The sequence below is a fragment of the Pelophylax lessonae genome (genome assembly GCF_965119305.1).
Source record: "Pelophylax lessonae genome assembly, chromosome: 11".
In the NCBI taxonomy this organism is placed as follows: domain Eukaryota; kingdom Metazoa; phylum Chordata; class Amphibia; order Anura; family Ranidae; genus Pelophylax; species Pelophylax lessonae.
In genome coordinates this window covers 225,032,206-225,045,019 of record NC_138778.1, presented here as the reverse complement: position 1 = coordinate 225,045,019, position 12,814 = coordinate 225,032,206, and the positions used below count along the sequence as shown (strand labels likewise).

The 12,814-nt window shown below is 45.8% G+C and overlaps 2 protein-coding genes across 2 annotated transcripts in view; one reads left to right on the top strand and one right to left on the bottom strand.

The window, feature by feature from the left end:
- Positions 1-12,814, top strand: part of BCAS4 (breast carcinoma amplified sequence 4) — a 1,047,728-nt gene that overhangs the window by 416,411 nt on the left and 618,503 nt on the right. The gene's annotated exons all lie outside the window — the stretch shown is intronic.
- Positions 1-12,814, bottom strand: part of RIPOR3 (RIPOR family member 3) — a 265,471-nt gene that overhangs the window by 115,619 nt on the left and 137,038 nt on the right. The window contains exon 3 of the mRNA XM_082272182.1: positions 7,566-7,712. Coding sequence (XP_082128308.1) covers positions 7,566-7,712 — 147 coding nt within the window. The remainder of the gene's footprint in view (positions 1-7,565; positions 7,713-12,814) is intronic.

Sequence of the window (12,814 nt, the reverse complement as noted above, 5' to 3'; positions counted from 1 at the left end):
TCTACTCTATAAAGAATAATTTTATGAGCAAAACTTTTATGACTCCCCCTTACTATGGAATACTGCTGAAGCTGTTGTTTGTCTTAGCCCTGTGGAGGGACCACAAAGGCAGCTTTCACATTGTCCTGTCATGACCCATAATACACATGCATACATTTACATTTACAATTTTTCCCTTTTTTTGGCTATCGAAACACTTTAATACCCTGACAACAGGGTTTGGACAAGGGGTGGGCAGGAGGGGCACAGTGAACTCACATGAGGGAGGCGGCAAGTTCCCTGTAACATTTAGGTCTCTAAGTATCAGGGAGAGAGGGGGGAAACTGTACTGGGGACACAATGGGGGGGGGCCAGACTGGATTTGTAGTGGGGGGGGGGTGAGGTGTTTGACAGGCAGTGATGACGTGATTTGTGCTAGGAGCTGGGTGGATAAAAATCAATGATTCTTTTAATAAAAATTAAAAAATCAGATTTTTTTTAAACTTAAATAGGATTTTTTTAATATTTCTTTCAATTTTATTTTAATGAAATGCTTTTGGAGTAAAAATCTATCTAAAGATACTTTTTTTCTATTTAAGATACATTAATGATTTAGTTTATTCAGCATGAAATGGAGCTTAGTTATGTAGCATGAGGCTGTATATTCTACAATATTTACATTTTTGGTAAACTCATTCAATGAATCCAAGCTCTGAAAGCTGAGATAACATGCACTGCATTGATGCATTCACACAATTTCACAGTAACCATGAGATAAACAAAGTTCAAGATTATTCCTTTATCTCATTGTTTTGCAAATCTATGTACACTACAATCTGTATGAATCGGTTCGGATATCGCCGTTTTACTAACCTGACAGCCTATTATTCTAAATAGGAAAGCTTCATTTTGTTTGCAAATATTAAAGATTCTAACTACCAGCAAGAATAAGTCCTTACATTTAAAGAGCACCTGTCATTTCAGATCCATCATGGCAGGGCCTGTTAGCGGGCATCCACTCACCTGCTGCCGCCACATCCCTCACCTTATTGTGTCAGTGCCGCATCACCAGCCGTCCCATTAAACTGAATGGGACTGTCGGTGAGACCCACTCCCACCCCTACTGAGGAAGTCGAGCGTCCTATGACGGATGACACAACGCGTATAGGGGGCGGAGACTTCTGGATCAACCAGGAACCCGGCAGCCAGCTCCGTGCGAGCGGTGAGACAGGCGCTGATAGTCTCCACTGCTTTAAAGTGCCACCCCATGTAAGTTTATAAATGCTAATTCCCAATAAAAAGTAAAACTTTTAAACGGAGAGCACTAGATCTCTTTGCCTCTCTTTTGTATGTCATACTGGATTAACGCTGAGAGTGACCTGAAGCAAATATCATATCCTATGCATTGAGCAACCCTTATGGAAATGAGCTCGAGGAGAGAGATCTTTAACCCTTAGAGGAACTGCTCATTCGACTTAGTGGTAAAACACAGGTCAGAGTTTCAGGTGAGAGGCCATCTTTTGGGCGGTGGTGGCAGAGGCACGAGCACTTTCAAGCACTGGTCAAGCACCTTCTCCAACTTGTTTTTTGCACAGGGCAAAAGAAGCTTTATATGGACTATGAATTTTGGGATATTACTTTGCACTTTATGAATGCTTGATGCACCATGTGATTTATTTTGCCACATTGTCACTTTATAATTTGTATCAAGCACCTTATCTTGTTAATTTGCACCTTTGTGCACCTAGTCACTTTATATATTTTTAAGCACTTCAGCCAGCTGGTATATATATTGGCATTGATGCTCAGCACTCATTAGCGCTGTACCTTATTCTGATTATAATTTTCTGACTTTGCAGTGGTACTATTATAGTGGGGGTAGTGGCGCGCTTCAGGGGCTGGATGTCAGTGTATAAATAAATTAGTGTGTGTTGGGTGTTAATTTAAAAAAATTATTGTTCTATAATTATTCGTTTTGATAGGTGTGCGTCAATAAGTGCTAATTGGAAAAAGTGCTAAGTGCTTTGGTGTTAGATGTGCTACAAAATAAATATAGATCATAAATATAGGTAGTCCTTCTTGTGATTGGGCAAATCAAAGTGCAATGTGCTTCCTAAATCATCAAATACGTGAAGATCAATTAGCGTATATCTGATAAATATCCAGGTGTGCTGACATCAAATATTGCATCAAATAAATAAATAAATATTCCACCAATACCATCAATAATTATAAAAACTTGAATACAATGTTCCTATTAAATAAAAAAATATTATAGTGACATATAAATAATGGTGCTCATCTAAAGTGCTGCGTGTCTCCTACAATCACCTTATAAACTCCAAAACGTGACCACAATGAGTATAAATAAATGTTCATATATTAAAAAGATATATATAAAAAATTGTTTCCAAAAAGAGAGTCCCAGACTGTTCCAGAGTTGAATTGCGATCCTTTCTCTTATTTATGGGCGTGCTTAGTGTGGGTAAAGTGACTTGATATCCTCCACCTTGTGTGTCACCTCTATGTGCACCAAACTCTCACCTTAAGAACCAAGAAAATACGCCTGTGGTATGTTTCCAGGGTATTAGCAGATGCTGCTCTCCTTAAACGCTATCCACTTTCAATCCGGGTCACCGGTACTGATTCCCACTAGATTGGGGTTTCCTGGACTCTTATCCGCTAATGACCGATTCGGTCCGCTTTCCTCGCACTATCCTCCTTTTTATCTCAAATATACAGAGATACACTTACACTTAGTAGACTTGAATTCAGCATATACAGAAGAGCAAGCGCTGTGGAGATCAAGTTCGATACGTCACTTCCGGGTATAGGGCTCCTCCTACGCGTTACGTCACGAGGTCACGTGACTTCCTCAGGGAAGTTCCTGAGGAAGTCACGTGACCTCGTGATAAGTATCAGTGTTAAGTATCAGTATCAGTGGTGCAGCATCAGGGAGTCTCCAAGACTCCGGACAGCGCAGGAATCACATACACCCATTTGCAGTGGTAAGCTTAGTTGGTATAGCTACTGTTTTGTACACATTAATATTCAATAGTTTGCGCTGATTTATAATTGTTTTCACGACTGTCGGTGAGTCAACAGCCGGTCAGAGGAGGAACCACTGCGAGACAGAGAGGACAGTTGCTCTATAAAAATTATGATTTAAATTGAGTTGATTTACAATTAAATCAAGCCTTTTTACAAGTGATTTAAATCAAATCCACCCTGGTTAGGAGGGGGGATTTGGGAAGGGGATATACCTTGTGCTACAAGGAGGGATTTGGGGGGGATTTGTGCTAGAAGGGGAAATTCAGAGTAGAGAGGATTTGTGCCAGGTGGGGTTTTTTTTGGGGGGGGGGAGGTATTTGTACTGGGGGGCAATTTGAGTTAGGAGGAGGGGGAATATTTGCATTTTTGGGGGGGGGGGGGAGAATATTGGCTTGCAAGAGGAATTTATGCTTGGTGGGGGTGTGGGTTTAGCATGCAGATAAGTGCTGGATCTCTATAAAGGAAGGGCGGGGGGGGGGGGGGGGTGACGGGAAGGGATTATTGCTGAGACATGATGCTCACACATTGCAGGCGATGGGTGCGCTTTTTCATCTTCGCCCTGAACACTGGACGACCTTGTTCTGGCACTGCCTGACAATGTGCCTGATATGAGCGGAGGGATTGCAGAGTGTGTGGTCAGTTGGATCATTTCTGTCTTCAGGCAGTTAGCAGTGACAGGACAATCTTCAGAAATAGAGATATAAAGCCTGCTAGAGATCAGGATGGAGAAACAGGAATGTAAAGATTAAAGAACAAGGTGGCGGCCCCCATAGGCTTTCCATCCAGAGGCCCTATCGGTTCCATAGGAGAGATATCGTGAATTAATGAGGCGTTGTAAAACAAATTTCTCAAAGCCACATACCATATACAGAGACAGATGTTTTAAAGCAAGAGGGAAAGAGATGCTTTGAACTTCTTTAAAATTAGGTTATATTCTACCATATAAAATAGGTCCACATGTGAACATTTTTTCTGGGACACAGAAGGCCAGGCCAGGGACAAGGGGTGGGCAGGAGGGAAAACTGCCCTGGGCACAGCGGAGCAAAAGGGCAGAGAATGGGCACAGTTTACCTTGTCAGTTAACCTCCCTGGCAATATTCCCGAGTGTGGCTTGGGGTTAATTTTCAGTACCAAAAGCGGTAATCCTGATTCACACTCGGGATTACCCCACAATCACACTCACCTTCCCTGCGATCCCCCGCCGTCTTCCCTACACTCTCTCTCCGCTCTGTGCTCAGTCGATGCCGACATTTGCCTTCCGGTTCTCTTCCCTGTGAGCGTTGCGATGCAGGGGGGGTGGAACCGGCGACAAATTCAAAAATGTAAATACACCAAATGAGATGATAGAAAGCTGGGATCCTAACGGATTACACTGTATGATCCCATCTCACCACAGGATTTCACCTGGGGTCTTTTCCAGTGCCCTGCCTGCGATTTTCCAGTGCTTTGTGCCTGGAAAATAGAGAACGACCATGGCATCCAAAAAGCGTACTTTTTGCGCAAAAATTACCAATTTTCCCACCAATCGCTATCGCTCAGTTCTTCAAGTAACTCCATTTCGCCGTCGCTATTTTCCAGTTCATCTAAAAGTGCTTTTGCACAAAAAGAAAGTTTTTAGACGCCATGGTCGTTCTCTATTTTCCAGGCACAAAGAACTGGAAAAGCACAGGCAGGACACTGGAAAAGTCACCAGGTGAAATCCTGTGGTGAAATGGGATGATACAGTGTAATCCGTTAGGATCACAGCTTTCTATCATCTCATTTGGTGTTTTTACACTTTTGAATTTGCCGCCGGTTCCCCCCCCCTGCGTCGCAACGCCCACAGGGGACGGAACCGGAAGACAGGTGCCGGCATTGGCCGAGCACACAGCGGGAGGACAACGGGAGGACAGCGGGGGAGGATGGCAGGAGAACGGCGGGGAATCACAGCGGAAGGCGAGTTATAATATAAATAATAATATATATATAATAATAATAATAAAAAATAATTAAAAATAAAAGATTTACATGCAAAACAATGTACCGTTTTGAGCACAGAAATCCTGACACAATCAGACCGCCAGGGAGGTTAAAGTAACGCAGTGCTGTTTAGCAAAAAATGACCTGGTCATGAAAGGGGGGGGGGGGTAAATCTTCCGGAGGGCAAGTGGTTAAAGTACCATTTAGCTCCAGTTTGTTGAAAATGTTGAACACAGATCCTAATGGGAATGCTGATTGTCAAGTGGTTAATAAATTTCTGTTCAAGGGACATGTTGGAAAATTTTCCATTGATTAGCGGCTGGGGGGTTTGGGTGGAGGGATTTCTCTACCTCCTTTGTGTGGTTGGAGGAATCTATTTTTTTCCATTCAGCTTGCTAGCTGGCCCGTGTATGGCGAGCTCTACTCTTTCCAAAATAAAAAAAAATTTTAGTTTTAGATACAATTTACAGAAATATTGAAGAAAAAAAAGGAGACAGTAAAAAGTAGTTAGCAATCCCAGTGGGGCCCCAAACGATGGACAGCATCCTCATAGCTTGGGGTACCCTCGGCCCCTGTTTGTTTGGGCGTTCTGCCATATTAGACTGTAAGCTCCTCTGGGAGAAAGTCTGACTGATATGATGTTTTCTGTACAGCACCGCTGTATATGTCAGTGCTATAAATAAAGGTATGTACACTATGCGATCCTCCTGCAGGCATACAGCATCCGTCAATACAGATGTGGTGAGTTAACTGAAATAGTATCTCATGAAACGCATCGGTTCTCACACCTGTTTCTGGTAGAAGAGGACGGTAAAATGGAAGTATAAATTACCCGGGTCAGGCAGAGGGACACCCTACCAGAAATGTGAATCTGCTACCCCACATGGACTGAACCCGGGGGGGGGGGGGGGGGCTTCCTGCTTGTCAGAGGATCCCCTTTCTAGATGGGCCCCAACCATAAACAATCAGGAGCAGTCCGTTTAATGTGAAGTCACGCTCCTAGCCTTCTTCCAGATACTTTCCCAACATTTCTCGAGTTTTGCTTTTAAAACAGCTTTTATAGGTTATCACTGTGTCTTAAATAAAAACTGCCTGTATTGCGGTATGGGTCCCCACTAGAGAGATTCACCCCCAGGTGACTCTCCAGGTCACCAGAACAAAAACTGTGACCAGTTTGGGATAACAGAGTCAATTGTAGCAGCAAAGACCAGGGGTCTCCAAATTTTCAGAACAAAGGGCCAGTTTACTGTCCTTCAGACTTTAAGGGGGCCGGACTGTGCCCATTGAGAGTAGAAATCGTCCTGGCATCAGTGGGAGTAAACAATGCATCTTTGGTATTAGGGGGAGGAATAGAACCACGTCGTTGGTGCCAGTGGGAGGAAACCAGCCCAATCCTTGGAATTAGTGGGAGGAATAGTGCCCCATCATTGGTATCAGTGGGGGGAATAGTGCCCTATCATTGGAATCAGTGGGGGGAAAAGTGCCCTATCATTGGAATCAGTGGGAGGAATAGTAACACACCATTGGTATCAGTGGGAGAAATAGTGCTCCGTCATTGGTGTAAATGGGAGGAATAGTGACACACTATTGGTATCAGTGGAAGGAATAGTGACACACCATTGGTATCAGTGGAAGGAATACTGCCCCATTGTTGGCGTCAGTGGGAGGAATAGTATCCCATTGTTGGTATCAGTGGAAGGAATAGTGCCCCACTGTTGGTGTCAGTGGGAGGAAAAGTGCCCCCATCATTGATGTCAGCGGGTGGCAATAGTGCCCTATCATTGTAATCAGTGGGAGGAATGGGAACACACCATTGGTATCAGTGGGGGGAATAGTGCTCTATCATTGGAATCAGTGGGAGGAATAGTAACACACCATTGGTATCAGTGGGAGAAATAGTGCCCTGTCATTGGTGTCAGTGGGAGGAAAAGTGCCCCCATCATTGCTATCAGTGGAAGAAATAGATCCCCATTGTTAGCGCCAGTGGGAGAAATAGTGCTCCGTCATTGGTGTCAGTGGCAGGAATAGTGACCCACCATTGGTATCAGTGGAAGGAATAGTGCCGCATTGTTGGTGTCAGTGGGAGGAATAGTGCCCCATTGTCGATATCAGTGGGAGGAATAGTGCCCCATTGTTGGTGTCAGTGGGAGGAATAGTGCCCCGAAACATTGGTGTCAGTGGGGGGGAATAGTGCCCCATCTTTGATATGAGTGGGAAGAATAGAGTCCCATCATTGGTATCAGAGGAAGGAAGAGTGCCCCATTGTTACCGTCAGTGGGAGAAATAGTGCCCAGTCATTGGTATCAGTGGAAAGAATAGTACCCCATTGCTGGTGTCAGTGGGAGGTATAGTGCCCCATTGTTGGTGTCAGTGGGTGGAATTGATCCCCGTCATTGGTGTCAGTTTGAGGAATAGTGCCCCATTGTTGATGTCACCACCAGGAAAAATGCCCCATTGTTGGTGTTTGTGGAAGGAATAGTGTCTTGTATTAGTGAGTGGAAAAATACCCCAAGGGCCTGATAAAGGCGAGCAAAGGGCCACAGTTTGGAGACCACTGTTGTAAAACATCAACTTACTTTAGTCCTTTCCTTAAGGCATCACATACTTTCTTGACTTGGTGGGGATGCGGGTCCAGCCTGATGGATCCTTTCCGCAGCGATGGATACAATTTCTCAGAATGGACCGACAGCTTTGACTTTACCGTGCTTTTCCGGAGCGACTGCCTGAATAACACATGAAAAGGATACATCAATAGAGACAGCAGACACAAGCTGAAAGTCTTCAATTTACCAGGAGCTCATAATAGCATGTGTTCCCCCTGAGTGTCTTACCTAGACATTCATAAGCTACAACTGAAGCTTATCTATAAATTACAGTTATAGCTGAAAAGCGTTATATTCTGTATATAAAATTCATTCCAATGGAACAGCTGTTGAAATAAAATCTACGATTAAGCCATGAAAATGGTGAAACGCGTCAGTGGAGTTCTCTGCAGGTGGAGAACAGGAGCTGAAGCCATCTTTTACCCATCTCATTCACATTTATTCAACAGGGAGTTGGTGTCTGAGTACAGATGGCCACCACTTTGCTGGTCTACTACAGCCGATCCTGTCTGTCTTGCACCAGTCTATTCACATGCTGATCCAACTGACACGGGTTTGGGGGGCCTTTGAGCGGTACTATTTTTATTGTTTTTGGTTACTGAAATAAAATCAGTTAGAATTCCTGGTCTCCAATCTCATCTTTACCGTGTTAACTACCCTCCATTGCCGGGGGGCGTGGCCTGGCCGGCAATGGAGTAGGTCGCACGTGTGCCTAGCTCCGCTCTCGGCTGATCCGGCTTTGACTATCCTGGGTGCCCACAATCTCCTTCACTTACCGAACCTGCGTGCCTTGATCCCGCGCATCACCGAGCCATGTCTCCGCTGAAGAAGTCTGCATCTACCGCCGCAGCTTCGCTCGACAAGTTCCGCCGCCAGGACCCGGGCCCCTCTGCACAAGATGGCGCCGAACCTCCCGCGCCAGTGACTGCTGCTGACTTAAACAAGGTACCCGATGCAATCTCCACCTGTCAGGCCACGTTAACGGCCAAGATTGAGGAGGTGAAAGTGGATGTGTCCCTGATAAGACAGGACATGTGCAAACTCAGGGACCGAGTCACAGACACTGAGGCCAGGATTAGTCAGGCAGAGGATGTCATCCTCCCCCCTGCAGCACACTACCGAGTCCCTTCAGCCCCAGCTCCAGCAACTTGCCCAGAAGCAGGATGACTTGGAAAACAGGGCTAGGCGCTGCAACCTCCGCTTTTTTGGATTACCGGAGGGTGCTGAGGGTACGGACCCCCCCACTTTTCTGGAGAATTTACTCGTTTCCACCTACGGCAGAGGGGCCTTTTCCACTACCTTTGCGGTGGAGAGGGCTCACCGCATGCCCGCTCGCCGCCCTCCGGAAGGTGCCCCAGCACGGACTTTCATTGCCAAGTTATTGAACTACCGGGACAGGGATAAGGTCCTGCGTCTTACTAGGGAACGTGGCAATCTCCCCTTCCACAACGCGTCTATTATGGTGTTCCCAGACTTTTCCATTGAGGTTCAAAGCAACTACCCGCCATTGCCCCCATGTGATACTGCTCGGGTCTAGTGAGCAGGAATAGTAGAGAGAGTTACATGGGCCCCCATACTTGGAAATACCAAGTATTTCACTTGGCTCTGGAGGGAGGAAACTGCTTTATGGTATATAGGGAAAGTTTTTTTAACCTGACCGCTTTATTGTTCCCATGCCAGCGGCCAGTCAGGGGCCTTCCTAGGATGTTGGATAATCAGAGTGATCGCCTAGTTGTCTATTGTGGACAACATTTTTTTATTTTTTTTTTCAATAAGCCAGAGGACTGATAGAAGAAAAAATGAATGGATTCCCCCATCCACACAAGGGAGGCGGATGGAGGAATCCTCCCCGCTGTGCTATTGTTATTCTGATAGCGGGGACTCCTCCGTTCTCAGAATACACTGATCAGGGCTGCAGCAGGTCTGTTAGACAGAAGTCATGTCCACACTGAATTGCGACCCATTTATGGCCAGCTCAAGGGTGCATTTAATAGAATAAATGAAGAAGAAAAGGTCTTGTCCTCAAAGCAGAACTCCATTTTGATGGTTGTTTTTCAAGTTCATTGCCCAGCGGTTTAAGAAAAAATGCAATGATGGGCCCTATCACACGGAGTTATAGACATCAGATGACAGCCATCAGGCTTCCTTCTGTCATATTGCCCCACAATCTATTGATTATGGAGAACCACATGTAGCCCATCCAAAGTTGGCCATAGATGCTTTTAATCACGGCTGGTCCAGCAAGAACTGGCTGAGATTCAAACCATGTATGGGCAGGCTAAATGGACCCAAGTTAATCGATCAATCAACTTGGGTACAACCAACCTGCCAGGTGTTACAGACATCAGATGACAGCCTATAATCAGGCTCCTTTTAGCCATAGTGGGCAACAATCTAATGACTATGGAGAACCACAAGTAACCCATCTAAAGCCGGCCATAGATGGTTTGAATCTTGGCCAGTTCAGCAGGAAGTGTCTGAGATTTGAACCATGTATGGGGCAGACTAAATGTACCCAAGTTAATCGACCAATCAACTTGGGTACAACCAGCTTGTCAGGTGTTACAATCATCAGATGACAGCCTATCATCAGGCTCCTTTTAGCCATAGTGGGCAACAATCTAATGACTATGGAGAACCACATGTAACCCATCTAAAGCCGGCCATAGATGGTTTGAATCTTGGCCAGTTCAGGAGGAACTGTCTGAGATTCGAACCATGTATGGGGCAGGCTAAATTTACCCAAGTTGATCAATCGATCAACTTGGGTACAACCAGCCTGCCATGTGCTACAGATATCAGATGACACCCTATCATCAGGCTTCTTTCAGCCATATTAGGCAAAAATCGAATGACTTTGGAGAACCACAGGTAACTCATCCAAAGCCGGCCACAGATGGTTTGAATCTTGGCCAGTTCAGCAGGAACTGGCTGAGATTCGAACCATGAAAGGGGCAGACTAAATGTACCAGAGTTAATCGACCAATCAACTTGGATACAACCAGCTTGTCAGGTGTTACAATCATCAGATGACAGCCTATCATCAGGCTCCTTCCAGCCATATTAGCCAACAATCTAATGACTATGGAGAACCACAGGCAACCCATCCAATTCCAACCATAGACAGTTAAAATCTCGGCCGGTTCAGCAGGAACCGGACAAGATTTGAACCATGAATGGGCAGGCTGAATGCACTAAAGTTGATCGACTTGGGTACAACCAGCCTGCCGGATTTTACATGAGATTATTGCCAACAGCTGTTATAACCAATGTTCCCTTTAAGCTGCGCGCATGCGCGGACGTGCAGTCTAATTGAAGGTTCAGACCACGCAGCCGCAGATGATATGAAGGTAACCGAGCCACGGACCGGTACCGGTCCGTGGATGAAACGGTACCGGGCCGCCCGAGGAACTTTACATTATTTACTGTGGCGGCCGGGAGCAGAGCAGTGCGCCCCGAGCCCCCCATTGTGTGACAATAGCGAATGAAAATTCGCTATTGTCACACGGATCCTCCTCCTGGCCAATCAGGGAGCGGGTCCTCCCGCTTCCTGATTGGCCGAAAGGCAAACCCCATGCCATTGGCCAAAGAGGAGGCGGGAGGACCGAGGAGACGCGGGGACGCGGGGACTGAAGAGAAGCTGCCATGAGGCAAGTGCACGGGTCTCGCGTGGGGGGGGGGGGGTCTCGTGGGGGGAACACTGGCATCTTTGCATTGATTGGGGGCAATGCTGTGGGCACTCTGCATTGATTTTGGGCAATGCTGTGGGCACTCTGCATTGATTGGGGCCAATGCTGTGGGCATCTCTGCATTGATTTGGGGCAATGCTGTGGGCACTCTGCATTGACTGGGGGCAATGCTGTGGGCACTCTGCATTGACTGGGGGCAATGCTGTGGGCACTCTGCATTGACTGGGGGCAATGCTGTGGGCACTCTGCATTGATTGGGGGCAATGCTGTGGGCACTCTGCATTAATTGGGGGCAATGCTGTGGGCACTCTGCATTGTTTGGGGGCATTGCTGTGGGTACTCTGCATTGATTGGGGGCAATGCTGTGGGTACTCTGCATTGATTGGGGGCAATGCTGTGGGTACTCTGCATTGATTGGGGGCAATGCTGTGGGTACTCTGCATTGATTGGGGGCAATGCTGTGGGCACTCTGCATTGATTGGGGGCAATGCTGTGGGCACTCTGCATTGATTGTGACAATATAAGATTTTTGATGAAATTGCTCAGTCTAAAGGATTGCTCTCAGAAATGTTTTTATTTGCTCAGCACAGTAAAAAATTAGAGGGAACATTGGTTATAACCGCTAGCAATAATTACTGTGGGGGAAGCCGTCCCTGCCGGGAAAATATAAAGGCTCCGTTGGAGGGAACCCCCCAGTGCGTTGATGGGGAAATCAAGCGATTTTCTTTCCTGCAACCCGTGATTGCAGGAAAGAAAGTCGCTCCATCTATGGACATCTTAAGGCACATTCAGGAACAGATTAGACCTTGTCCAGTCAGTATAATTTATCCTGATAAGCTGGAGGTCGAGGCGTTCCCAAAGAGTGTTCTCCACCATTTTCCATACAGGAATGGCTGTCTAATTCCAACACCGGGACCCAAAAGTAGTGCAGATACAATCTACGCTAGCCTATAGCCAGTTTTACATCAGGCTTGTCCTCCCTATAATTTTTTAAGAACGTACCCTTTTCGGGGTTTCACATGGAAGGTGCCTGAATTAGATATGATTACTTATATGTCATAAAACAGCCAGCTGATAAGAGAAGACAATAACCTGTGATCAGATAATATTATATTCACCACAATATGAGAATTCCAGCTGTGGTATGGGAGGTTTAGCATAGATGGGTAATAAACAAATATAAATTCCCATATAGGACAGGAATAAACATGGTTATCACGGAATGCTAATATGTAACACAACAGGAATTCCCATATAAATCACTGATGGAATGATGTACCTAATGGAGGGTTATTGTCTTCTGTTATCAGCTCTTCTAGATAGGTCTGGTCTCCTACAGAACAGACAGGAAGTCTTATCACTACGAGAACTAACCATTTCACTTCATGTATTCCCTAAGGCTTAATGTCCACTGTTGATGCTATAGAGTAGGGGTCTCCAAACTTTCTAAATAATGGGCCAAGTTACTGTCCTTCAGACTTTAGGGGGGCCGAATTGTGACCAGTGAGAGTAGAAAATGTTGTAGCGTCAGTG